Below are 25,170 nucleotides of genomic sequence, written 5' to 3' on the forward strand. Positions count from 1 at the left end.
TTATATGCAGGAATCTAAAAAAATGATACAAATGAACTTATTTACAAAACAGAAACATACTCACAGACTCACAGCACAAGATTATGGTTAACAGGAGGGAGGGGTAGAGGGGGAGGAGTATAGTGGGAGTTTGGGATTGACATGTACACACTGCTATATTTAAAATAGATAATCAACAAGGACCTACTGTATAGCACAGGGAACTCTGCTCAATACTCTGTAATAACCTAATGAAGAAAGAATTTGAAAAAGAAGAGACACGTGTATAACTGAATCACTTTGCTGATACCTGAAACTAACACAACACTGTTAATCAACTATGCTCCAATATAAAATTAAAATTTAAAACAAGACTCAACAGTAAACTTCAACTTGAGGGAACAAACCTAGGAACCACTTCCAATCACAAACCTCAGAATTCGTTCCCATCAATCCCCAAGTTCAGACTCTTCTAATCTGAACGAGGCAATCTTTCATGTTTCTCTTTTGAAACAGCTATTGGGAATTGATGGAACAAAACCCAAAATTATCTAAAATTCCTTTTAATCACTTACCATTTATTAAAAGAACAATCACCATTAAAGAAGAAAACTTATAACACTTTAAAGTACCAATAATACATTTTATTTCATCCCTGAAAACAAAAACAAAATATCTACACATCTAATTAGAGACTTTATCTGGAAACGGTATGTAAATAATTTCTTCACATAAAGGCCGGGTACAGGGAAGAGTCTGGAAAGATACCTTTCAAGAAGTATTTTCTCATACTTACTTTAATAAACCATTATAATTATTGCTACAACGTCTGGTAGCACATTGTAATAATCAACAATACAATTTCCAAAACTAAATACAATACAGTCTAAATCTAGAAGCTAGCTGCACTTAGAGAAAAAATACTATGAAACAAAGGGCACCATATGGTAATTATATTTGCAACAAGGAAAATTTAAATAAAGGTGTACTTTGCTCTATGCTAGAATTACCCAAGATTGAGCTCTCTTGTGCTATAGAATAGCTGTTTTTCTGAAAAGATAGTCCATCTTCATAATTTAAATTACATTTTAAATGCTCTTAATTATTTTTAAGTGGTCACTATATAAAATGAATATCTACTGTATATCATACAAATCCAACATTTCATAAAGCAGTATATATTCTATATACTATAATGCTAACATTTTCCAAACAATTTAATGCAACACAAATACTTTTATTATACACATCTGGCTAAAGTCCTTAAGAGTTCCAGTCTCACAAATATCTCAGTTTCCCCCTCCCTTGCCAATATAATAAAAGCAAAAATTACCCAAATATGGAAATAATGTGCTTTCTTGACAGCATAATCACTCAAAGTGTTATATTTTTAAATTAAGGTTCATCTATATGAAAAATCATGAATTAATATTTAATCTCATCATAAAAATATCTTTTACTCTTCAGAATATAAGTATATAAGAAAATGTTACATATGAGATTGGAGATTACTATTTTAATGTTATTTAATTGCCCCAATGTTTAGAATAGTTTACGAACAGTGGCTACTACCCATTTCAAGATTATACTCTTAAAAATGTAAATTTTTTTAATATACAATAATTAACCTTCAGTTATTCTGAAGGGATAGTGCAAATGAAGACATTCTTTGGGTCATCATTTCAAAACACTATTTTCAACATTATACTTCATTTCTCTCTGCTCATAATCTGAATAACAAAATATAGTAAGTACTGGAAGCAAGCACATTTTCTAATAGTATTAGTCCAACAGTCACATCTATCCATAACAAATGACAAAACGATTCAATAACAATATTCCTCATTTGTCTAAAAAATATGTTATATATTTAAATAAATATTTTGTAGAAATGAATCTTTCAGTGTTTTTGTTTCAACTTGGTCTCAAACACAAAGATTTATACAAAGATCACCTACCTGCTTACTACATCAACCTTGTTACCAAATTCCCTTTAAGGCTATAGTACAGCATTGAAGAGATGTGCCCGAAAGCAAACTAATAACTTTTTAATTATATACAGAATTAAAGTTCCATGAATCCAGCATATTCCTTGAAAATGCGTAGAGCTTTTATTGTGAAGTATTACTCTATGGTAGCCAGTGATTTTCTGCCATAGGATATAATCCATGGTGAATGTAGCAGCACAAGGTGATCTTCAACTGCTATCTAATGCTGCCTGATGCTTTTATCCTTTTATTTGTGGTCAGTGGCACTGGATTCCCACTAGTACCACTGGTAGTGCTAGCTGCTGAGCCATTCACAACAATATAGTCGACTTTGTTCTCCAGCTTTACCAAACGTTGTAAAATGTCATCCAAAAGGACAGCAATTGTTCTTCTTAGATCCGCTAGGGGGGGAAAAAAACAAGAATAAATCATAATAAACAGTGATAGAGCACTTAATATTTGTGCTTTCATAGTTTGATGGGAAACATGAACAATTATTGAATCATCTAGAAATATACTAGAGAGAAAGCACTCAAACCACAAACAGGAAAAGCCTCAGTATTTTAATCAATAGTATCACATAAAGAGCTTCTTATAGGAATAACTTAGGTTATAAATGTGGGGAAACTCACTTTTCTAATGCAATAAAACAGATTTAAGGGCTGGTTTAAAATGTTAGTCCCTCTGTAAGAAACCCACTTACTTTGAGATTCTTAAGCAGTCTGTAAAGATGACTGTGGGCTAGGCAGGTAAGGTAAAAAGGTAGTTAAGTAAGAAACTCAATGAAATGTAGAAACAAAGAAACCTAGAACCTCCACAGGCTGAAATGTGGGGGGAGCCCAGGAACCAGAGCAGAGCCAGGAACCCGGTTAGTGTTGTACAGATAGTAGTTTTGACTAGCAGATGACGGGGGAAACTATCTTCTAACCTCTCTGGGAGGTTAAATGATGTCAGCAGAATTTACCTGGCAAGGATGAAATTACGCGAAGTCAGTCAGAAAGAAAAACACCAATACAGTATATTAACGCATATATATGGAATTTAGAAAGATGGTAACAATGACCCTATACACGAGACAGCAAAAGAGACACAGATGTAAAGAACAGACTTTTGGACTCTGTGGGAGAAGGCGAGGGTGGGATGATTTGAGAGAATAGCATTGAAACATGTATATTACCATATGTGAAACAGATCGCCAGTCCAGGTTCGATGCATGAGACAGGGTGCTCAGGGCTGGTGCACTGGGATGACCCTGAGGGATGGGATGGGGAGGGAGGTGGGAGGGGGCTCAGGATGGGGAACACATGTACACCCATGGCTGATTCATGTGAATGTATGGCAAAACCACTACAATATTGTAAAGTAATTAGCCTCCAATTAAAATTTTTAAAAAAAGAATTAAATTATGACCCTCTGCTTCATTTTGAGTCTCTTTTCTCAGGATTCCCAATGGCACCTAGCACAAATTAGGTATTCAGTCAGTGACAACTAATATTGCCATTTTTTGTTGATCCTGGACCAAAAATGGCACCTCAACCCCTATCTGGGATCAGAGAAAAAAATCATTTCAACAACAGCTAATAAAATTGCTAATGGTTCTGTTACTAAGTCATCAGAAAAAAAAAATAGGTAGAAGAAAAAGAAAACAGGTAAACTGAACTTCATCAAAATTTAAAACTTTTGGATATCAAAAGATACTATCCAGAAAGGGAAATGACAATCTATAAAATGGAAGAAAATATTTGCAAATCATGTATCTGACAAGGGCTTAATATCAAGAGCATATAAAGAACTCCTAAACCCAACAACAAAAAAATTAACCACTCAATTTTTAAAATCAGCAAAGGACTTGAAAAAACATTTCTCCAAAGAAGATATGCAACTGATCAATAAGCATGTGAAACAATAGCAAACATCACATGATACATCACTTTACACCTGCTAGGATGGCTATAATCAAAGAAAGGGAAAATAATAAGCACCAGCAAGAACATGAGGAAGTTAGAATCCTCATACACTGCTGGTGGGACTATAAAATGGCATAGCCATCATGAAAAACAGCCAGGCAGTTTCTTAAAAAGCTAAACATACCATGAAAAAAGTGAAAGTCACTCAGTCGTGTCTGATTCTTTGGGATGGACTATATAGTCCATGGAATTCTCTAGGCCAGAATACTGGAGTGGGTAGTCTTTCCCTTCTCCAGGTGATCTTCCCAACCCAGGGGGATTGAACCATATGACCCAGAAATTCCACTCCTAGGTATATACCTTTAAAAAGTGAAAGAAGAGACTCAAAGAGATACCTGTACCCCAATGTTTATTTCAGAATTATTTACAATAGCCAGAAGGTGGAAATAACCTAAGTGTCCATCAGCAGGTGAAAAGATCAACAAAATATGGTATTCACATACAAGAGAACATTATTTAGACATAAAAAGGAACAATGTTCTCTAATACATGATACAAAATGGACGAACCTTAAAGATATTACACAAAGTAAAATAAACTTCCACAGCTATATGTCTCTCTCTTGATTTAGCTCTTATTTATATCTCAATAGGTTTTACTATTTGTATAAATGTGAAGAGAGGCAGATACAAATAAAATTAACCATGTGTACACAAAAAAGAAACAATTATAGTAAAAGGCAAAAACGACTAATGAAAATAAAACACATTAAGTGTTTAAAATGTAAGTCAAAAACTTTTCCTTATTAATATTTTTCAAATTCAAATGAATATTTTTACTGCCACTAACATCTGCTTAATTGTACAAGGGAGAAAAGTTAGAAGTCACTTCTTGATCAAAGCAAATTACTCACTGTAAAATTTTATTATAAAGCCAGAAATAAAACAAGAATGCTTCCTAAGAACTAAAAGCTAATTAAAATATCAGAGCAAATAGCTAGGTAAAAATCATGTCAAAAGCCTCATAAACTCTGTAATTAAGTGTACATTAATTGTTCAGTCTTTTACATTTTTAATACAGCTACCCTCTCCCACTGAGTGCTGCATAAATTATATCATTCAACAAATATTTTATTACTTCCCTACTTAAGAGTGCAAGGCACACTGTTTAGATCTCATGAGTAGATCGAGATGTTCCCATCAAACTTCATATACAAATTAAATGCCTAGGTACATTAAAAAAGCCTAGTTTTTAAGTGAGAAAAGAAAAGCTACATAATGATCTAAGTGCAAGAAGCAACAAATACAAGACTTCAGTACCCTTACCCCCAATAGTGACATCTTGCAAAATCACATAAAACATCACTACTAGAGTACTGATACTGGTACAGTCAAGATGCAGAGTATTTCCTTCACCACAAGGATTCCTCGGTTGCTCTTTTACAGTAACCCTCACTTTCTTTTCATTAACCTTCTAGTATGATGGATTAAGCTGACTGCTTTTTGAAAATTAAAACAGACTTGCATCCCTGGGATAAATGCCACTTGGTAACAGTAATTAATTCTCTGTATATGTTGTTGAATTCCACTTGCTAAGCTTTTCCTAAGGGCCTGCACATCTATACTCATAAGGGATACTGGTCTTTAGTTTTTATTACCAATGTGGTCTTTGGTTTTGGTGTAAAGTTAATACTAGCTTTATAACTGAATTGGGAAGTGTTCTCTCCTCGCCTATTTTCTGGAAATGACTGTGTAAGATTGATACTAATTGCTATTAAAATTTCTGATAGAATTCTCCAAGTGCAACCATCTGGGCCTGAAGATTTCTTTTTAGAAGTTCTTAAACTATAATCAATTTCCCTAACAGTTACAAACATTATCTCACTTTGTATAATTTTCTGTTTATACAAATTCACAGGTTGTGGCAACCCTGTGCCAAGGAAGTGTATCAGTGCCATTTTCCCAACAGCACTTGCTCTCTTCATGTCTCTATCACATTTTGGTAATTGTCACAATATTTCAAACTTTTTCATTATTGTCTTTGTTATGATGATCTGTGATCAGATATGCAGATATGTGAAAACAGTATGGGGGCTGGAATTCGAGGTGGAGCCTTATGATTGTCACTGAGTTGATGTAATCTCACGACAGAAAAAAAAATCAGCAAACAAACAAAAAAAAACCCTTTAACAAATGAGGAGTTGCTTCTTTAAGAAATGAGTAAAGTAACTGGTTTACTGACATGGACTCTACTCCTGGTGAAGTTGCTATGAAGACTTGAAATGACAAAAAAAAAACAACAACATTAAGAATATTACATCAACTTAGTTGACAAAGCAGCAGCAGAGTTTGAGGACTTATTTCAATTTTGAAAGAAGTTCTACTGTGAGTAAAACACTATGAAACAGCATGGCGTACTATAGAGAAATCATTTGTGAAACAGTCCACTGATGCAGCAAACTTCACTGTTGTTTTATGTTAAAAAATTGTCACAGCCCTCCAACCCTCAGCAACACCACCCTGACCAGTCATCAGCCATTGACATCAAGGCAAGACCAGTTAAAAAAAAAATTATGACTTGCTGAAGGCTCAGATAATGGTTAGCATTTTTCAGCAATAAAGTATCTTTAATTACAGTGTGTACATTTGGTTTCTTAGATAATGCTATTACTATTGTACACTTAATAAACTACAGTGTAAATGTAACTTTTACATGCACTGTGAAACCAAAAACTTGGAGTGACTCGCTTTATTGCAGTGGTCTAGAACCAAGTTATCTCTGAGCTATACCTGTACAGAGCTATTCAAATTACTTATTCCAAAAAAAAAAAAAAAAAATTACTTATTCCATACTGGGTGATTGTACTAGTTGACAGCTTTAGAGATACTAACCCCTTTCATATAAGTTACTATGTTTATGTGTAGAGCTGTTCATAGAAGTCTCTTCTTACGCTTTTGATGTTTGCAGGGTCTATAATGACACTGCAATTTTTCTGTCAGTCTTATTAGAAGTTTGCCAGTTTATTCCCCATTCTTTCAAAGGAAAAGCTCTTTGTTTCATTGATTTTCTCTACTGATTTTCTTTCAATTTCATTTATTTCTGTTCTTATTTTAATAATTTCCTCCTTTCTGCTCTGCTCTGGGTTTCTTTAGCTCTTCTTTTTCTAGGTTCTTGAGGTGGGGGCTCAGATTATACATTTAAGACTTCTCTTTCTAACGTATGTACTTTTCTAAAGTAAACTTCTCTCTTAGCATGGCTGTAGCTGTGTCCTACAATTTTTTATGTTGCACTTTCATTTGGGGATTGTCCTATTACCACTCTTTTATTTCTAATTCGAGTTCACCACAGTCACAGAATACACTTTACGATCTCAATTCTTGTAAATTTGTTGAGGTTTGTTTTATGTCTTAGGATAACTATTTTGGTAAATGTTCTATGGACTGTTAAAACCCATGTATATCCCCTATGCTGACTTCAATTTTGGACTGCAGTAGCTATGTTAAAGATTAACTATTTGGTCTCATTGAAGTCAACACAGAACCTGCTCCTGTGTTTCTTCTTCAATGATAAATAAAATGCTTATAGAATTTGAAAAAAACAATGTATAACCTGCTGTTATTGATGGAGCTTCCATATACGTAGGAGTCCACTGCTTAGACTGTGTTCTTCAGGTCTTCTATATCTTTGTAGATTTTCTGCCTAGTTCTATCAGTTTCTGAGAGATCAGAAAAATTCTCAACTATAATTGTGGATTTATCCATTTTTACTTTCAGTTCTATCATTTTTGTAGATACATTTAGGACTGTTATTCCTTCTGGGTGGATTGACCCTTTTATGACTACATAATGTCCTTCTCTAACACTACGGAGGAGCCTAGTGGGCTACAGCCCACGGGGTCACAAAGAGTTGGACACGACTGAGCGACTTCACTTTTCTCTAACACTGGTAGTTTTCTTTCCTCTGGAGTCTACTTGATTTGTTATTAATGTAGACATTCCTGCTTTCCTTTGACAAATATTTGCATGAAATATCTTTTCCAATCCTTCTACTTACAGCCAGCCAGTATCATTAAGTTTGAAGTGACTTTCTTGTAGACAGCACATACTTTGTCATGTTTTATAACCCAATCTGCCAATGTCCTCAAACTAGTGTATTTATAACACTAACAATTAATCCAATTCTGGTATATTAGGACTTCAGTCTGAAATTTCATCTTTTGTTTGTTCTGTTTTTTCACTTCCCTGTTTCCCTTTTCCTGCTTTCCTATGGGTTACTTGAGTATTTTTTAGAATTTTTTTATATTTCTGAAGGGTTTTTAAATGTATCTCTCTTCAAGCTTTTGTTGTTCTGGATATTACATCATATACATAATGTACAATAGTCATTTTACCCATCACAGTGATATATAGAAGCTTTACCTCTCTTAACCATCTGTGATCCAGCAGATCCAGCAAAGGGATTAAGAATCCCCAGGGAATTTGACTTTGAAGGTCAGTGGGATTTGATTACAGAACTTCCACAGGACTGGGGAAACAGACTCTTGGAGGGCACAACAAAACCTTGTGCGCACCAGGACCCAGGAGAAAGGAGCAGTGACCCCACAAGAGACTGAGCCAGACTTGCCTGTGAGTGTCCAGGAGTCTCCAGCAGAGGTGTGGGTTGACAGTGGCCTGCTGTGGGGTCAGGGGCACTGACTACAACAGTCATGGGGGCCACAGCATCTTGGCATAAGTCCTTTTGAAAGAGGTCACCATTAATTGCCATTACCCCTAACATAGTTTGGCCTAAGGCCAAGGTACAGGGGGGGAAGCCAGTCCCACCCATCAGCAGAAAATTGGATTAAAGATTTACTGAGCATGGCCTTGCCCACCAGAGCAAGACCCAGTTTTCCCCACAGCCAGTCCCTCCCATCAGGAAGCTTCCACAAGCCTCTTATCCTCATCCATCAGAGGGCAGACAGAATGAAAACCACAATCACAGAAAACTAACCAAACTGATCACATGGACCACAGCCTTGTCTAACTCAAAGATACTCTATGAGCCAGGCTGTGTAGGGCCACCCAAGATGGATGGGTCATGGTGGAGAGTTCTGACAAAACATGGTCCAGAAGGGAATGACAAACCACTTCAGTATTCCTGCCTTGAGAACCCCATGAACAGTATGAAAAATGCAAAAAGATACAACACTGGAAGATGAACTCCCCAGGTTGGTAGGTGCTCAAAATGCTACTGGAGAAGAGCAGAGAAACAGTCCCAAAAGGAATGAAGAGGCGGAGCCAAAGCATAAAGAATGCCCATCTGTGGATATGTCTGGTGGTGGAAGTAAAGTCTGATGCTATAAAGAACAATATTGCATAGGAACCCGGAATGTTAGGTCCATGAATCAAGGTAAATTGAAAGTGGTCAAACAGGAGATGGCAAGAGTGAACATCGACATTTTAGGAATCAGTGAACTAAAATGGACTGGAATGGGTGAATTTAATTCAGATGACCATTATATCTATTACTGTGGGCAAGAATCCCTTAGAAGAAATGGAGTAGCCCTCATAATCAGCAAGCATCCAAAATGGAGTACCTGGGTGCAATCTCAAAAACGACAGAATTATCTCTGTTCGTTTCCAAGGCAAACCATTCAATATCACAGTAATCCAAGTCTATGCCCCAACCACTAACATCAAAGAAGCTGAAGTTGAATGGTTCTATGAAGACCTATAAGATGTTCTAGAAGTAACACACACAGAAAAAGTCCTTTTCATCACAGGGGACTGGAATGCAAAAGTAGGAAGTCAAGAGATACCTGGAGTAACAAGCAAATTTGGCCTTGGAGTATAGAATGAAGCAGGGCAAAGGCTAACAGAGTTAAGCCAAGAGAACACACTGGTTATAACAAACACCATCTTCTAACAACCCAAGAGACGACTCTACACATGGACTTCACCAGATGGTCAATACTGAAAACAGACTGATTATATTCTTTGCAGTGAAAGATGGAGAAGTCCTCACAGTCAACAAAAGAGTCCAAATGCAGTACTTGGGTGCAATCTCAAAAATGACAGAATGATCTCTGTTTGTTTCCAAGGCAAACCATTCAGTATCACAGTAATCCAAGTCTATGCTCCAACCACTAATGCCAAAGAAGCTGAAAGTTGAATGGTTCTATGAAGACCTACAAGACCTTCTAGAACTAACACCCAAAAAGATGTCCTTTTCATTATAGGGGACTGGAATGCAAAAGTAGGAAGTCAAGAGATACCTGGAGTAACAGGCAAGTGTGGCATTGGAGTGCAAAATAAAGCAGAGCAAAGCCTAACAGAGTTTTGCCAAAAGAATCCACTGGTCATAGCAAAGTCTTTTCCAACAACCCAATATACATATACACACTACTGAATATAAAATAGATAATAAGGACCTATTGCATAGCACAGGGAACTCTATTCAGTACTCTCTAATGACCTATATGAGAAAAGAATCTAAAAAGAGTGGATATAAGTATAACTGACTCACTTTGCTATGCACCTGAAACACAAACATTATAAATCAACTATACACCAATAAAAACTTTTTAAAAGATAAAAAAAAAAATCCCAAAGAAATGCAAAAAGGCAAAATGGTTGTCTGAGGAGGCTTTACAAATAGCTGAGAAAAGAAGAGAAGCAAAAGGCAAAGGAGAAAAGGAAAGATATATCCATCTGAATGCAGAGTTCCAAAGAATAGCAAGGAGAGATAAGAAACCTTCCTAAGTGAACAAAGCAAAGAAATAGAGGAAAATAACAGAGTAGAAAAGACTAGAGACCTCTTCAAGAAAATCAGTGATGCCAAGGAAGCATTCCATGCAAGGATGGGCACAACAAAGGAGAGAAATAGTAGGGACCTAACAGAAGCAGAAAATATTACAAACAGATGGCAAGAATACACAATAAATATACAAAAAAGATCTTGACCCAGATAACCGTGATGGTGTGATCACTCACCTAGAACCAGATATCTTGGAGTACGAAGTTAAGCGGGCCTTACTAAGCATCACTACGAAAAGTTAGTGGAGGTGATGGAATTCCAGTTGAGCTATTTCAAATCCTAAAAGATGACGCTGTGAAAATGCTGCACTCAATATGCCAGCAAATTTGGAAAACTCAGCAGTGGCCGACAGGACTGGAAAAGGTCAGTTTTCATTCCAATCCCAAAGAAAGGCAATGCCAAAGAATGTTCAAACTACCATACAATTGCACTCATTTCACATGCTAACAAAGTAATGCTCAAAATTCTCCAAGTGAGGCTTCAACAGTACATGAACCAAGAACTTCCAGATGTTCAAGCTGGATTTAGAAAAGGCAGAGGAACCAGAGATCAAATTGCCAACATCCACTGGATCATAGAAAAAGCAAGAGAATTCCAGAAAAACATCTACTTCTGCTTCACTGACTACACTAAAGCCTTTGACTGTATGGATCACAACAAACTGGAAAATTCTTCAAGAGATGGGAATACCAGACCACCTTACCTGCCTCCTAAAAAACCTGTATGCAGGTCAAGAAGCAACAGTTAGAACCAGACATAGAACAACAGACTGATTCAAAATTGGGAAAGGAGTACATCAAGACTGTATACTGTCATCCTGCTTATATAACTTATATGCAGAGTTCATCATGCAAATGCCTGACTGCATGAAGCACAAGCTGGAATCAAGATTGCTGGGAGAAATATCAATAACCTCAGATATGTAGATGATACCACCTTTATAGTAGAAAGTGAAAAGGAACTAAAAAGCCTCCTGATTAAGGTGAAAGAGGAGAGAGAAAAAGTTGGCTTAAAAGTCAACATTCAGAAAACTAAGATCATGACATCTGGTCCCATCACTTCATGGCAAATAGATGGGGAAACAATGGAAACAGTGACAGACTTTATTTTCTTGGGCTACAAAATCACTGCAGATGGTGACTGCAGCCATGAAATTAAAAGACGCTTGTTCCTTGGGAGGAAAGCTATGACAAACTTAGATAGCATATTAAAAAGCAGAGACATTACTTTGCTAACAAAGGCCCACAGAGTTCAAGATACCATTTTTCCAGTAGTCATGTATGGATGTGAGAGTTGGACCACAAAGAAGGCTGAGTGTTGAAGAATTGATGCTTTCAAATTATGGTGTTGGAGAAGACTCTTGAGAGTTCCTTGGACTGCAAGAAGATCAAACCAGTCAATCCTAAAGGAAATCAATCCTGAATACTCACTGGAAGGACTGATGCTGAAGCTGGAACTCCAATAGTTTGGCCACCTGATGGAAGGCTGACTCATTGGAAAAGATCCTGATGCTGGGAAAGATTGAAGGCAGAAAGAGAAGGGGGCAACAGAGGATGAGATAGTTAGATGGCATCACCAACTCAATGGACATGAGTCTGAGCAAGCTCCAGGAGATGGTGAAGGACAGGGAAGCCTGGCATGCTTCAGTCCATGGGGTTGCAAAGAATAGGACACAACTGAGCGACTGAACAACAACCATCATCTGTGCTGGTTCATTTTGTGTCAATCTGGCTAGGCTGTGGTATGTAGACAAATCTACCAGCCTGGATATTGCTACAGAAGTATTTTTTAGATGGGATTAGCAAGGCTCAGCAGTAAAGAATCCACCTGCAATGCAGAAGCCACGCAGGGACTCAGGGTTTGATCCCTGGGTCAGGAAGATCCCCTGGAGGAGGGCATGGCAACCCACTCTAGAATTCTTTCTTGAGAATCCCATGGACAAAGGAGCCTGGCAAGCTACAGTCCATAGTGTCGCAAGAGTCAGACATGACTGAAACAAGTTAGCACAGCATTTAAACCAGTAGACTTTCAGTAATGTAATTACTCACCATAATGTGGGTATACTTCATCTAGTAAGCTGAAGACCTTAAGAAAAGACTAAGGTTTCTGGAACAGGAAGAATTTTGTCCCCAGACTGACTGCCTTCAGACTCGGACCTAAACATCAGTTCTTGCCAGAATTTTCAGCCTGCCCTGAAGATTTTGGACTTTTCAGGCTCCACAACTGCCTAAGAAGCAAATTTCCTAAAGTCCATCTCTCCCTCTCCTTGATTTGTTTTATTCAGAATTTAAAAATCTGAATATGCCATCCTTTTACCTACTAGCTCGTTTATAAGATACTGCCTTAAATATTTCCTCTACATAAATTTAGAATCACATCAAGCAGTGTTATAATTTTTCCTTCAACAATTTTTGCTTCAGTTTAGAAAAATCAAGAAGAAAAAGAACCTAGTGACCTACCCTTATTTTTATGTACTGTGTCTTTCTTTCCTTCCTGATTGTTCCAAGTTTCCTCTATTTTTATCATTTCTTTTCCATTGAAAGAACTTCTTTAGCCATTTCTTAGTGTAGGTCTGCTGGTAACACTCTTTTCCTTCATCTAAGAAACACCTTTGATTTCCCTTAATTCCCAAAGGATATTTTTACTGGGTACAGAATTCTGGATTAAGAGTTCTTTTCTTTAAGCATTTAAAACAAAACATGCCAAAAAGCAACACAACATTGTAAAGCAATTATCCTCCAATTAAATATATATATACATATATATGCCACTTATTTCTAGTCTTGATGGTTTCTGATGAGAAATCCACTGTCATTTGAATTGTCTTCTCATTGGAAGTGTTGTTTTTCTCTAGGTGCTTGTCAAAAGATTTTTTTTTTTTTTGCCACATCACACAGTTTGTGGGATCGTCCTTGACCAGGGATTGAAGCCAGGCCACAACTGTGGCAGCCCAGAATCCTAAGGTCACCAGGTTAAGTTCAAATGTTTCTTTTCCTAAATTGCTCTTTTAAGTTTTCAGAAGCTTACTTATAGTGTATCTTGGCATGGACTTTTTTGACTAATCATACTTGGGGTTCACTCAGCTTCTTGAATCTGAGGTCTGTGTCTCTTGAAAAATTTGGAAAGTTTTTGGTCATAATTTTTTTGAACTACTCTTCCAGCTCTGCCCTCATTCTTCTTCCACAAACGTTACACCTTTTGTTATAATCCTACAGGTCCCTAATGTGCTGGAATTTTTTTTTTTAATCTATTTTCTCTCTTGTTCAGGTTGGGTAATTACATCATTCTATATTTCAGTTCACTGATTCTATCCTCTGTTCTCTCCTTTCTACTTTTGAGTCAAGATGCTAACTCATACTTTTCATTTCAGTCATTGTATTTTTCAGCCCAACAATTTCCATTTAGTTTTTCTTTATGTGCTCTATTTACCTCCTGAGACTTTCTGTTTCCCTGTTGAGACTTTCTGTTCTTTCATTCTGTTCTTTGTGCTCATTAATTCCTCACTAAAGCATTCAATCCTGACTGCTTTAAAATCTTGTTCAGATCATTCTAACATCAGTCATTGGTTATCTTTCTTCATTCAGTTTAAGATTTCCCTGGTTCTTGGTATGACAACTGATTTTTATTTGTAACCAGGACATTTACAAATTTTATGATGAAAGTCTAGATCTTATTTAAACCTCCTATGTTAAGTAGTATTCTCTGATACCACTGTGGCAGGGCAGAGGGGTGTCACCTGGTTACTGCCAGGTGGAGGCAAAAGTCCAGGTTCCCGCTTCACCTCCACTGCCACCTGAAGCTGGTGAGCTCTGTGTCACTGCTGGATGGAGGCAGGAGCTCCAGGCTCCCCCTCCCCACATACGCTTCACTGGCATTGTGATGGGGACTGCTCCTCACCACTGGGCAACGGTGGAAGTGCTCACTCTCCACTCCTCTGACGTCACCCCCGAGGGAGGGAGCTGAGCACCTCGTTACTGTGTGAGGGTAGAAGTTCTGGCTCCCCATGTGGTCTAGGAGGAGTCTGGATGCTCTGTCATAGCCTCACAAGGGTGGGAGTCTGTGCGCCTCACTTGGCCTTTGATACGTGGGTGGAAGAGTGGTAACTTTCTTCTGTGTGTCTGGCTGGAGGAGAAATGTTTGCTGTCCAAAGTTTTTATCTTGCTAGGCTGCCCCTCTTTGTCTACTGAATATAGGCTTCTGTTGGGGTTTTGTTTGTTTTGTCTTTGTCTGTGCCTGGTTGACAGTTCTTAATTCTCAGAATAGCATTTAAATATTAACACTAAACTGTTCTCCAATTCTCTGAAAATATTTGGTGGAGTCCATTTTTTAGCAACAACAACAGATGGTAAAACCAAAACTCTTAAAAGAAAGTAAGGTCAGACTTTGGGTGGAAAAGCCTGAGGTGATAAAAGATGTGTTGCTGTACATTCAGGTGAAGGAAACCACAGGTCAACTGCAAATGTTCTCTAACAGTCACTGGGCATCAGAACAATAACCCCAAATTCACTGCTCTGCACAAATCACAGAATCCAAAAAACGCTACATGGGAAGAAACATAAGCTTTTTTTTCTTAGAGAAAACTAAGAATGTTAAGCAATATTCTTAGATATCTTTTTAAGACATCTTACAAAGAAATGATGATATCTTAAAAAGAAAGTACAAGTTACTCTTCAAAATTTACAGACAGTAATCTTAAAGCTGGACTGATCTGTCCATGGCTTTTGAAATAGTAATAATTCATTGTAGACCAACATTTAAAAAAATATATTAGCTTGTGTTTTGTTTGCCAACTGGGAAAATCACATTATATAGCTCAAGGGAAGATCATTCAATAAATATTATTTTGACTGACTAGCCTTTTTATATGGCATCAACAAGAGGCTAAATGGTTTCTATCAATGACTGAAAGTTCAAGTTCACCAGAACTCACGAAATTCTCATTTTACTGTAATTTATATTGCCATTCCAGATTAGTGGCGCAAGGACAGAATTCAAATAATGAAGCTGAAATAACTAGCTACCTAGTCTGCAAAAGAGAACCAGCATCTCTCATTGTTTGCACCAGAAATCCCAACTGTATTACAGACGTGTGTGTGAGCTTGGTTGCTCAGTTTTGTCTGACTCTTTGCAACCTCGTGGACTATGTAGCCCACCAGGCTCTTCTATCCATGAATTTTCCAGGCAAGAATACTGGAGTGGGTTGCCATTTCCTCCTCAAGGGGATCTTCTTGACCCAGGGACTGAACCTGAGTCTCCTACATCTCCTGCACTGGCAAGCAGATTCTTTACCACTAGCACCACCTGGGAAGCCCATATTACAGACAAAAATGTTAAAAAAAAAAAAAAAAAACTGCAATATATTACAATGTAAGTTTTAGAAAAAAAAATTTAAGCATATAACTAAACCATAAAAGATGATAGACACGTTTTACCATATAAATTTTTAAAAACAATCTACCAAGTTATTAGACAACTGATGAATCAGAGGAAAACCAAATGCTACATATACTGACAGCATGAAGGTCTTTATTAAAAAATCAAGTCAAGTAATTTCCCTGCAGAAAAATTGACAAAGGATACAAAATATTCCCTCTTGTATGTATAAGGAATACAAACAGCCAACAAACTAGAAAATCTTTCAACCTCTCCTGTAAACAAAGAAATGCAAAAGCAAACAATTAGATGCCATTCAAAAGTAAACAGAACTGGTGTAGTGTGGAGAAACTGGCACTTCGACAGTGGTGGGAGAATGGAAATAGTAATGCATACTGGCAGCACAACCCTGGAGGGCAACTTGACACGTGTCTATTAAATTTAACATGCATACCCTTAGCCAAAAACGTTCATTTTCAGGAAATCTATCCTGCTGAAACAGTCACACAAACATAAAATACCACACATGTATTATGCACACATATATTTCATATACACACACGTATCACAGCACTAAATCCAACATACAAAGTTAGCAACAAATGATCCATTACTACAGAACAAGCAGGGGAAAAAGGAACCTTTTAAAACGAAACAATATTAAGTCACTAAAAAGGATGACACAGACTATCTGTAATAACATGGAAAGGTATCTGTAATCAAGTGAAAACAAGAAAGTTACAAACTAGCATATATAGTACAATCCCATTTTTGTTCAAAATGTGCTTGATGGTATGTCTGCAAACTAGAGCTGGTTGGTTATGTGTCTTTGTAAGAAAAGTTTTACTGGAACTTAGTTGTGCTCATTTACTGAAAAGAAGACCAAATGACCCACAAAGCTGAAAATACTTACAATTTAGCCCTATAAGAAAAAGTCTGCTATTCCCAATATATACCAAATTAATTGACATTCTCTCTCTCTGCTCTTTTATCTATGGTGTATATTTCTGTAATATTTGAATGCTTCTATTTTTTACAACCAGAAATAAGTAAAAAAAAATTTCAGATCACTGGTTAAATACCATGTGGTCATTAAATGATGCAGGTATATATTCACTGACATTGTACTAGCTCCACCATATATTTTAAAATATAGTTTAAAAGATACCATGTGTATATGAGTCTCATTTTGCTCTTAAAACTGAGTTGTTATACACAGCTATGCAGCATAGCACAGAACAGCTACCTTTAAAAATATCAGTTATTCTGCTCAAGCAGAGAAACCTTTTTTCAAGTATTTCTCTTGTTTCAAAAGAATTGCTTCTTCACATTTCTATCAGCATCCTTGGACTAAACAGAATGCAAAACAATGTAACATTTAATCTGCATCTGCCACTAGTACCCCCATCTCAGTTTATACCAACTCCATCTCTAGTCGATATTTGATTCTCAAGAGCCAATGCAGACTAACCCTCATCACTTCTTAAAAATCATCATAAAGGGGAGAATAAAAAAGTGTCCAGGGCATTCCCAGATTAAAATGGTTAAACTCAATAAAGGCACTTAAACCTTTGCTGACTCTAGATACTCCATCAAAACAATAAAGGTGATTCTTTTTCACTCTCTTTTTTTTTATGCATACATGAATGAGGCCAAAGATAACAAGAAAGGAGACAACAGCAACAAAATTCCAGAAGCTGGAAAGCAGATGGATGAGACCTGGGGCTTCCCAGGTGGCGTCAGTGGTAAAGAATCTGCCTGCCAATGCAGGAGACACAAGAGACACAGGTTCAATCCCTGGGTCAGGAAGATCCCCTGGAGAAGGGCATGGCAAATCACTCCAGTATTCTTGCCTGGAGAATTTCATGGACAGAGGAGTCTGGTGGGCTACAGTCCATGGAATCACAAAGTCGGATACGACAGAGCAGGCACCCATGGAGAGGAATGGCTACTTTGTGTCCTGGACAACTGACTTAGCATACCTGAAAAAGTTGGATCTTGAAACAGAAACCAAAAACAATTGAAAAAAATAAGAGAAAACAAAGAGCAATTCATTTTTCTCCATAGAAACACAGTGCAAATGGCCCAGGAGCTGCTGTATCAGGTACTAATGAAAATAGGAGTAAAAAAGGAACCAAAAACCGAAGGACTGGATAAAAACTGATTTATAAAGAAATCTGATTGCTAAATTTTCTCTACCACACCAAACTTGGCAATAGCCCTTCCACCACTGCAGAAAATCTGAGAGGTATTTTTGGAAGCCAGTAAAACAGCTGAAGACCTGGGCACCACACTGAAAACTGGAGGAGGAAGTGAGAGTTCACAGAGTGAGTACTGAGACCACTCCTCCCGCCACACCCTTCTCCCCTGCTCAGAGAACAAGTGTCCACTCCCAAAACACTTGGAGGCATAAATGGCCTGCAAGCATTGGAAGAGACTGGAAGCCCTTCTCTAAGGAGTCTGACCAGCTCAAGAGAAAAGACCTAAACATACTGATATTCAGTTCAGTTTAGTCGCTCAGTTGTGTCCAACTCTTTGCAACCCCATGGACTGCAGCACACCAGGCTTTCCTGTCCATCACCAACTCCTGGAGCTTACTCAAACTCATGTCCATGAGTCAGTGATGCCATCCAACCATCTCATCCTCTGTCATCCCCTTCTCCTCCTGCCTTCAATCTTTCCCAGCATCAGGGTCTTTTCTAATGAGTCAGCTCTTTGCATCAGGTGGCCAAAGTATTGGAGTTTCAGCTTCAGCATCAGTCCTTCCAATGAATATTCAGGACTGATTTCCTTTAGGATGGACTGGTTTGATCTCCTTGCTGTCCAAAGGACTCTCAAGAGTCTTTTCCAACACCACAGTTCAAAAGCATCAATTCTTCAGCACTCAGCTTTCTTTATAGTCCAACTCTCACACCCATACATGACCACTAGAAAAACCATGCTGCTGCTGCTGCTAAGTCGTTTCAGTCGCTCTGTGCAACCCCATAGACGGCAGCCCACCAGGCTTCTCTGTCCCGGGAATTCTCCAGGCAAGAATATTGGAATGGGTTGCCATTTCCTTCTCCAATGCATGAAAGTGAAAAGTGAAAGTCAAGTCACTCAGTCGTCCAACTCTTCGGGACCCCATGGACTGCAGCCTACCAGGCTCCTCCGTCCATAGGATTTTCCAGGCAAGAGTACTGGAATGGGTTGCCATTTCCTTCTCCAAGGAAAACCATAGCTTTGACTAGATGGACCTCTGTTGGCAAAGTAATGTCTCTTTTCAATATGTTGTCTAGGTTGGTCATAGCTTTTCTTCCAAGGAGCAAGTGTCTTTTAATTTCATGGCTGCAGTCACCATCTGCAGTGATTTTGGAGCCCCCCAAAACAAAGTCTCTCACTGTTTCCATTGTTTCCCCATCTATTTGCCATGAACAGACACTGATACTATAATTAAAAAAACTGGGGCACTTCCCAGGTGGTCCCGTAGTTAGGAACCCACCTCCCAGTACAGGGGATACAGGTTCTATTCCTGGTCCGGGAGGATTCCACATGCAGCAGCAAGGCAGTTAAGCCCGAGCACCATAACTGATGAGCCCACGTGTCGTGACTACTGAAGCCCAAGCACAGCAACAAAAGACCCAGCACAGCCAAAATTCAGTTCATTAATTGTTTAAAAGGAAAGAAAAATTTAGCTGGCCTCTGTCCCAGGATCCTGGGAGGCAGACTCTGAATGCCAGGAAGTTCCTGGCTGATTGTCTTTGTTATTCATGGTGGGCCCAAGGAATTGCACTTGATATTAACATATTATTGAGCAGAGATGGATTAGCACCAGAGGTATTAGTTTCTGCAAAAACCATCCCAGGTCAATAATGTGTTAAACTGGGACTCTGGGTGCAACCCTAGATACTGTGTACCGAGGTGACTCAGAATGGGGGCAAGCCATTCAGAAAGACCCATCTTGTGATGAGAGGGTTAAGGCTTTCCAGTAGGGGAGAGGTGAGGGAGCCTGGGAAATTGAGCTCAACCACGTGGCTAATAACTCAATCAATCATACATCCACAATGAAACATCAGTAAAAACTCTGGACCCCAAAGTTTCGATAGGCTCACCTCACTGGCAATACTCTTAATACTGACACACGCTGACATGCCAGGAGGGCAACGTGTTCTGATTTCATAGGGAGAAAACAACAGAAAGTTCGCATCTGGAATCCTCACAGACCTGCCTTGTTTGTCTCTCCCTTTGGCTGATTCTGATTTTCATTCTGCTGTAATAAAACTGTAACAGTAAGTACACTGCTTTCAGTGAGTTCCATGAGCTGATCTCATGCATTATAAGCCTAAGAGGATAGTGGGAACCCTGGAACTTGTAGACAGCTGGAAAAAAAAGTGGAGATGACCTGGGGACACCCAAACTTATGGCTGGTGTCTGAAGTAAGGGCAGTATTGTGAAGGATTATGCCCTTAACCTGTGAAATTTGGCCGAATTACAGGTAGGTAGTGATCAGAAGTCATTGTAAATATGAAGGATACTCCCAAACAAATGACCCAGTCAGATCATCTGAGTGAACACCACTCAGCAACTCAGCATTTCCCATCAAGGTTTTAGTGTCTCACTCTTTAAGAACACTTCAAAAAAAAAAAAAAAAACACTTCAGAAAAGTTATCACTAATTAACCTTAGGGAAATAACAAAAGCGGAGCTCTTAGCAGTTAAAAATGAAAGAGACAAAATGAAAAATTCCATATAAAACTGAAAATACTGAGGAAAAACTTCAACAAATAAAGCAAAAAGACAAAGAGGTGGAAACTAGGAAAGCAAATAAAGGGGAATTAGGGGACCAATTCAGAGGGCCCAAATGCTGAATAACAATTCCAAAAAGAAAGAATGAAAACAATGTGCAGGGAAAAATCAAATAAATAATTTTGGAAAACTATTCCAGAATACAGGATGTAAGTTTTGGGATTTAAAGTGCCCACCAAGGTTCCAGCACATGAATCCATACGCAGGCACATCATCAAGAAATCTCAAGACAACAAGGTTCTACTGCATAGCACAGGGAACTACATTCAACATCCTGTGATAAATCGTAATGGCAAAAAAGTGAAAAAGAATATGTGTGTGTGTGTGTGTGTGTGTATAACAGAATCACTTTACAGAAGATGTAAATCAACTATACTTCAATAAATTTTTTAAAAGAAATTTTAAAACAACAAAAATCTTATAAGCATCCAAAAATAAGTCACATATAAAGATTGAAGAACCAGAACAGCATTAGATTCCCAAAAGGACAATGGAAGCTAAGAAAGAAGAAAAAAGAACAAAGCCTTTAAAATCAGAGGGAAACTATTTCCAATCTAATACCAAAACTGTCAGTTAAGCATGAAGATAGAGGGTAGCAACAAAAAGAACTTTTCAGATATGCAAGGACTTTGACCTTTTCTACCTTTCTGAGAAAATTCCCAATGGGTCTGTTCCCCCAAAATGAGGGCTTAACCAATAAAGGGGAAGTCACAGGATTCTAGGATACAGGAGATCCAACACGACAGAGGGAAAGGGTATCCATGGGATGCTGGTGGAGTGAGATTCTAGAACAGTTCAGTACTGAAGCCTAGAGAGGAAACAGACCAGGCCAGAGCAAATCCAAAGGCTCTAGGAAAGAGTTTACCCAAGAAAAAAGTGGCAAAATACCTAACGTGTCTGAATATACTGAAGGAGATTTAAATGGCCATGGGGATAGAAAACTAGGCAAAGAAATAAGAATTGATCCTTATAAACTTTATTTCCAGGGGAAAATACAGTTGTACAGACAAGGAAAAGTAATCATAATGTATTATATGGCTCAGTAATATTAATAAATGCCGCCAACACAGTCATAATAATACAAACACTGAATATTATTTCAACCAAAATTATGATGGGCCAGGAAGCAAGTGTGTGTGTGTGAAAGTAGCCTAGGGTGGGTGGGATGCAATTTGGAGGAAGAAAGAAAGCTGAACTCTCACCTTGTAGTGAGAAGTAAACAGATAATTCCTGTAAGTGAAAAAGTCAAGAAGGAGCTCACAGAACATGCTATTTAGAGACATGGATGTAATCACCAAATACACCAGATTAAATAATTTTAAATGGCTGACTCTAAGGAATGGGAAATTTGAGAGCTGTTGGAGGTGGTAAAAACTGCCCTTTCACAATTATAACACGTTTGCTTGTTTAAATACATACATGTATAATTTTAATTAAAAAAATACTGAAATAGTCCACACATTCACATACACACACCGTGATCTAACTCTTCTCTTTAAGTCTTAAAGGCAAGAGAGAACACGACACTTAAAGAACTTAAAACATAGCAGCAAGCGGGATGTGAAAAGGAGAACGGCAACAAGCAGCACTGGAGACGCTGGCAAAGGCTGCTTCTTAGGAACTCACGGACGTCGTGCAATTGATGAGCTATAGGAATGTGGGACCCCTGGAGGAGGAAACGGCAAGCCATTCCAATGCTCTTGCCTGGAGAATCACATGGACAGAGGAGCCTGGCGGGCTACCGTCCACGGGGCTTGCACAGAGCTGGACACGACTGAAGGGACAAAGCAGCAGCAGTAAAGTGGCCATCAGGAAAAACGCAAATAGGAACTAGGGATGACAACAGTCCTGATTATGCAGGAGAAAGTCATTATATTAGGGATACATAGAGAATATCTAGCAGTAAAATGCCACAATTTTTATAATTTTAAATATTTTCCAAAAATTGGACAAAGCAAATACTGCAAGATGTTAGAATTGTTAAAACCCAAGTGATGTATTATTTGGATATTTATCAGGTTTCTATTTGTCAGTACATTTGAAATTTTTCATAATAAAAAGCAAGACAAAATTACTCTGTGAACACCTATGCATGAAGTAGTGAGTTGGATCTCCATGATTATCATTAAATGGGGACAGGAAGAAGAGAAGAAAACCGGGAATATTCTATGGTTATCTTACCATATCCTGCCATAGAAGCGCCATTCTCGACATCCACTGTGTTCTTATTTTCCTCTGCTAGGGCTTTAACATATTTTTTGCTTAAATCTAGTATTTGCTCACGTAACTTGACACTGCTTTGATGTCTTGGTCGTTGAAAAATATAGTGCAGTAACATCAATCCCCAAAGGAGTCCAAATACAAGCAAGAGTAAACTCAATTTCTGGGACATAGATTTTCTTGAGATTGTAAAAACCATTTCTGAGGAACCAAACAGACTCAACTGAAAAATGGTACCTAGAGGCAAGTCACCAAGCAATCAAGACGTGAAAGAAAAAAACTCCTCCTCTAATGTATATTCTTCATCTTCAGCAAGGTTGCCTCCAACTCACAATTAACTCTGTAAAATTGAGAAGAAAAAAGGCGATTAGTCTTAACTATATCAGTAATAGAATAGACAATGATAGACTAAAGAAGGGATTCTACAAATAGTTTTCATTTGGAATTGTATTGTCTTCTTTTTTATAATTTTCTCTATCACTAAATAAGCTTCCAGGTCTTTTATCAGCTCTGTTTACACAGCTCTTCAAAAATTTAAACTAGAAATAAATGTCAGTTCATTAGAACTCCCTGGAAGAAACACCACGATGGTCATGAAACTCTTTGAATAACTCCTCATCGTCTGTAACTAAAATGATGAATATATAAGATTTATAGAGATATCAGTCTCTTCAAATACAAGTCACCAACCTAAATGTGTGAAAGTTATTCCTCCTTCTCCTTTAAAAAAAAAAAGTTGATTCCAAAATGAAAGTCAGAAATAGGAAAGGTGAAACAGACTGGAAGATCAAAATAGCTGACTGAAAAGCAAAACAAAACCCACAATAAGTATGCCAATATGTCACTAGAAAATGCCACTAATGACAACGGATAATCTTAAAAAATAAGCAACCTCAGATGAAAAATAAGTCATAATTTCTAAGTTTACACTTTTAAGTTTATGCCAGACATGACAAGCACTAACTCTCTTTTTTTCACATTTCCAAATTTACAATTCTAAACAGGTATGTATTTTTATGATTTGAGGAAAAACTAAACAGTTATACTTCAGTTTTTTAAAAGAGATAAAGTAATAACAATCAAGGAATCATAAACATCTTAAGAGTAATAATGTGCCCGAATAATGTGCCCAAAGGGTCCAGTGAAGAAAACTCTTCAATTATGTCTAATGGGATAAAATTCTTCAGGGAGAAATATACCTAGAGTCCAAAAAATGCATTGTACAGCTTAATGAAAATAATCCCTAAGAACTTCTTAACTTTCTAAAGTAGTATGGGCAAATAAAACACACTAATTCTAACCTATTTAACTGAAGTAATAAAATCTAGTTTGAGGATAATAAGGCTAGAAATGAATATAGTATCAATGAAAGTAAAGCATTCAATCACTCTCAACACATATTTATGAGCCAGCATACATGCTAAGAAGCAGGAAAATCCTGTTTTGCCCTAGGAATTTGATTTCTAGCATAGGTGCTTTCAAACCTTTTTGAAGATAAATTAAGAAAGTATTTACTCAATGATCTTATGCAAAATATCAAAATACAAAACACATATAATCAAAGTTTTTCTAGCAAATGCATGTGCGCTGAGGTATGCTTAAGGGGGAGATCTATTCCCCTGCCAATTTTGGTTCAGAAAATTCCCATTCTTACTTTACTCCACCCTGCCACCCAGTCCCTGACACACGTCTAGTAAATTCTGGAGCTCCAAGGTTTGAGGGACACCCATCTACTCTTACTGAAATATATTCATCTTTCCAAACCTCACTACAACCATGACTACACCACCAACTAGGTCTGTTAATTACTATGTAAAGCAATTAAAAATTAAAGAATTAACTCATTTTCTAATTTTCTTCTGCTTTTTTCTTCTTTTTTTTTTTGTTGTGCATACAACAAACTCCTTCAGAGTTCACTGAAACAATATCATTAATATCAATATTGGATTACTAAATTTTGTTTAACGAAGTAAGGTAAACATCACCTAATATTTTTCTCTACAAAGATTTTTACATTTAAGTTCAGAAAATAGAAATTCTGGGTTCCCAAGCAAAATTTAAAAACATTCTTTCATATGTGTAAACCTTCCTTCATACATCTTTACAGGTGCTTATGTCTTTTCA

At 37.5% G+C, this 25,170-nt stretch overlaps 1 protein-coding gene across 2 annotated transcripts in view; it reads right to left on the bottom strand.

Moving 5' to 3' along the window:
- Nucleotides 1-601: 601 nt before the first annotated feature.
- Nucleotides 602-25,170, bottom strand: part of CCDC126 (coiled-coil domain containing 126) — a 41,580-nt gene continuing 17,011 nt past the window's right edge. For both annotated transcript variants that reach the window (XM_020876502.2, XM_020876501.2), the window contains 2 exons: nucleotides 23,008-23,386; nucleotides 602-2,368 (listed from right to left, as the gene is read on the bottom strand). In XM_020876502.2, the coding sequence (XP_020732161.1) occupies nucleotides 2,184-2,368; nucleotides 23,008-23,245 (423 nt within the window). In that variant the 5' untranslated portion in view covers nucleotides 23,246-23,386 and the 3' untranslated portion in view covers nucleotides 602-2,183. The remainder of the gene's footprint in view (nucleotides 2,369-23,007; nucleotides 23,387-25,170) is intronic.

The sequence above is a fragment of the Odocoileus virginianus genome, unplaced genomic scaffold (assembly GCF_023699985.2).
Source record: "Odocoileus virginianus isolate 20LAN1187 ecotype Illinois unplaced genomic scaffold, Ovbor_1.2 Unplaced_Contig_29, whole genome shotgun sequence".
In the NCBI taxonomy this organism is placed as follows: Eukaryota; Metazoa; Chordata; class Mammalia; order Artiodactyla; family Cervidae; genus Odocoileus; species Odocoileus virginianus.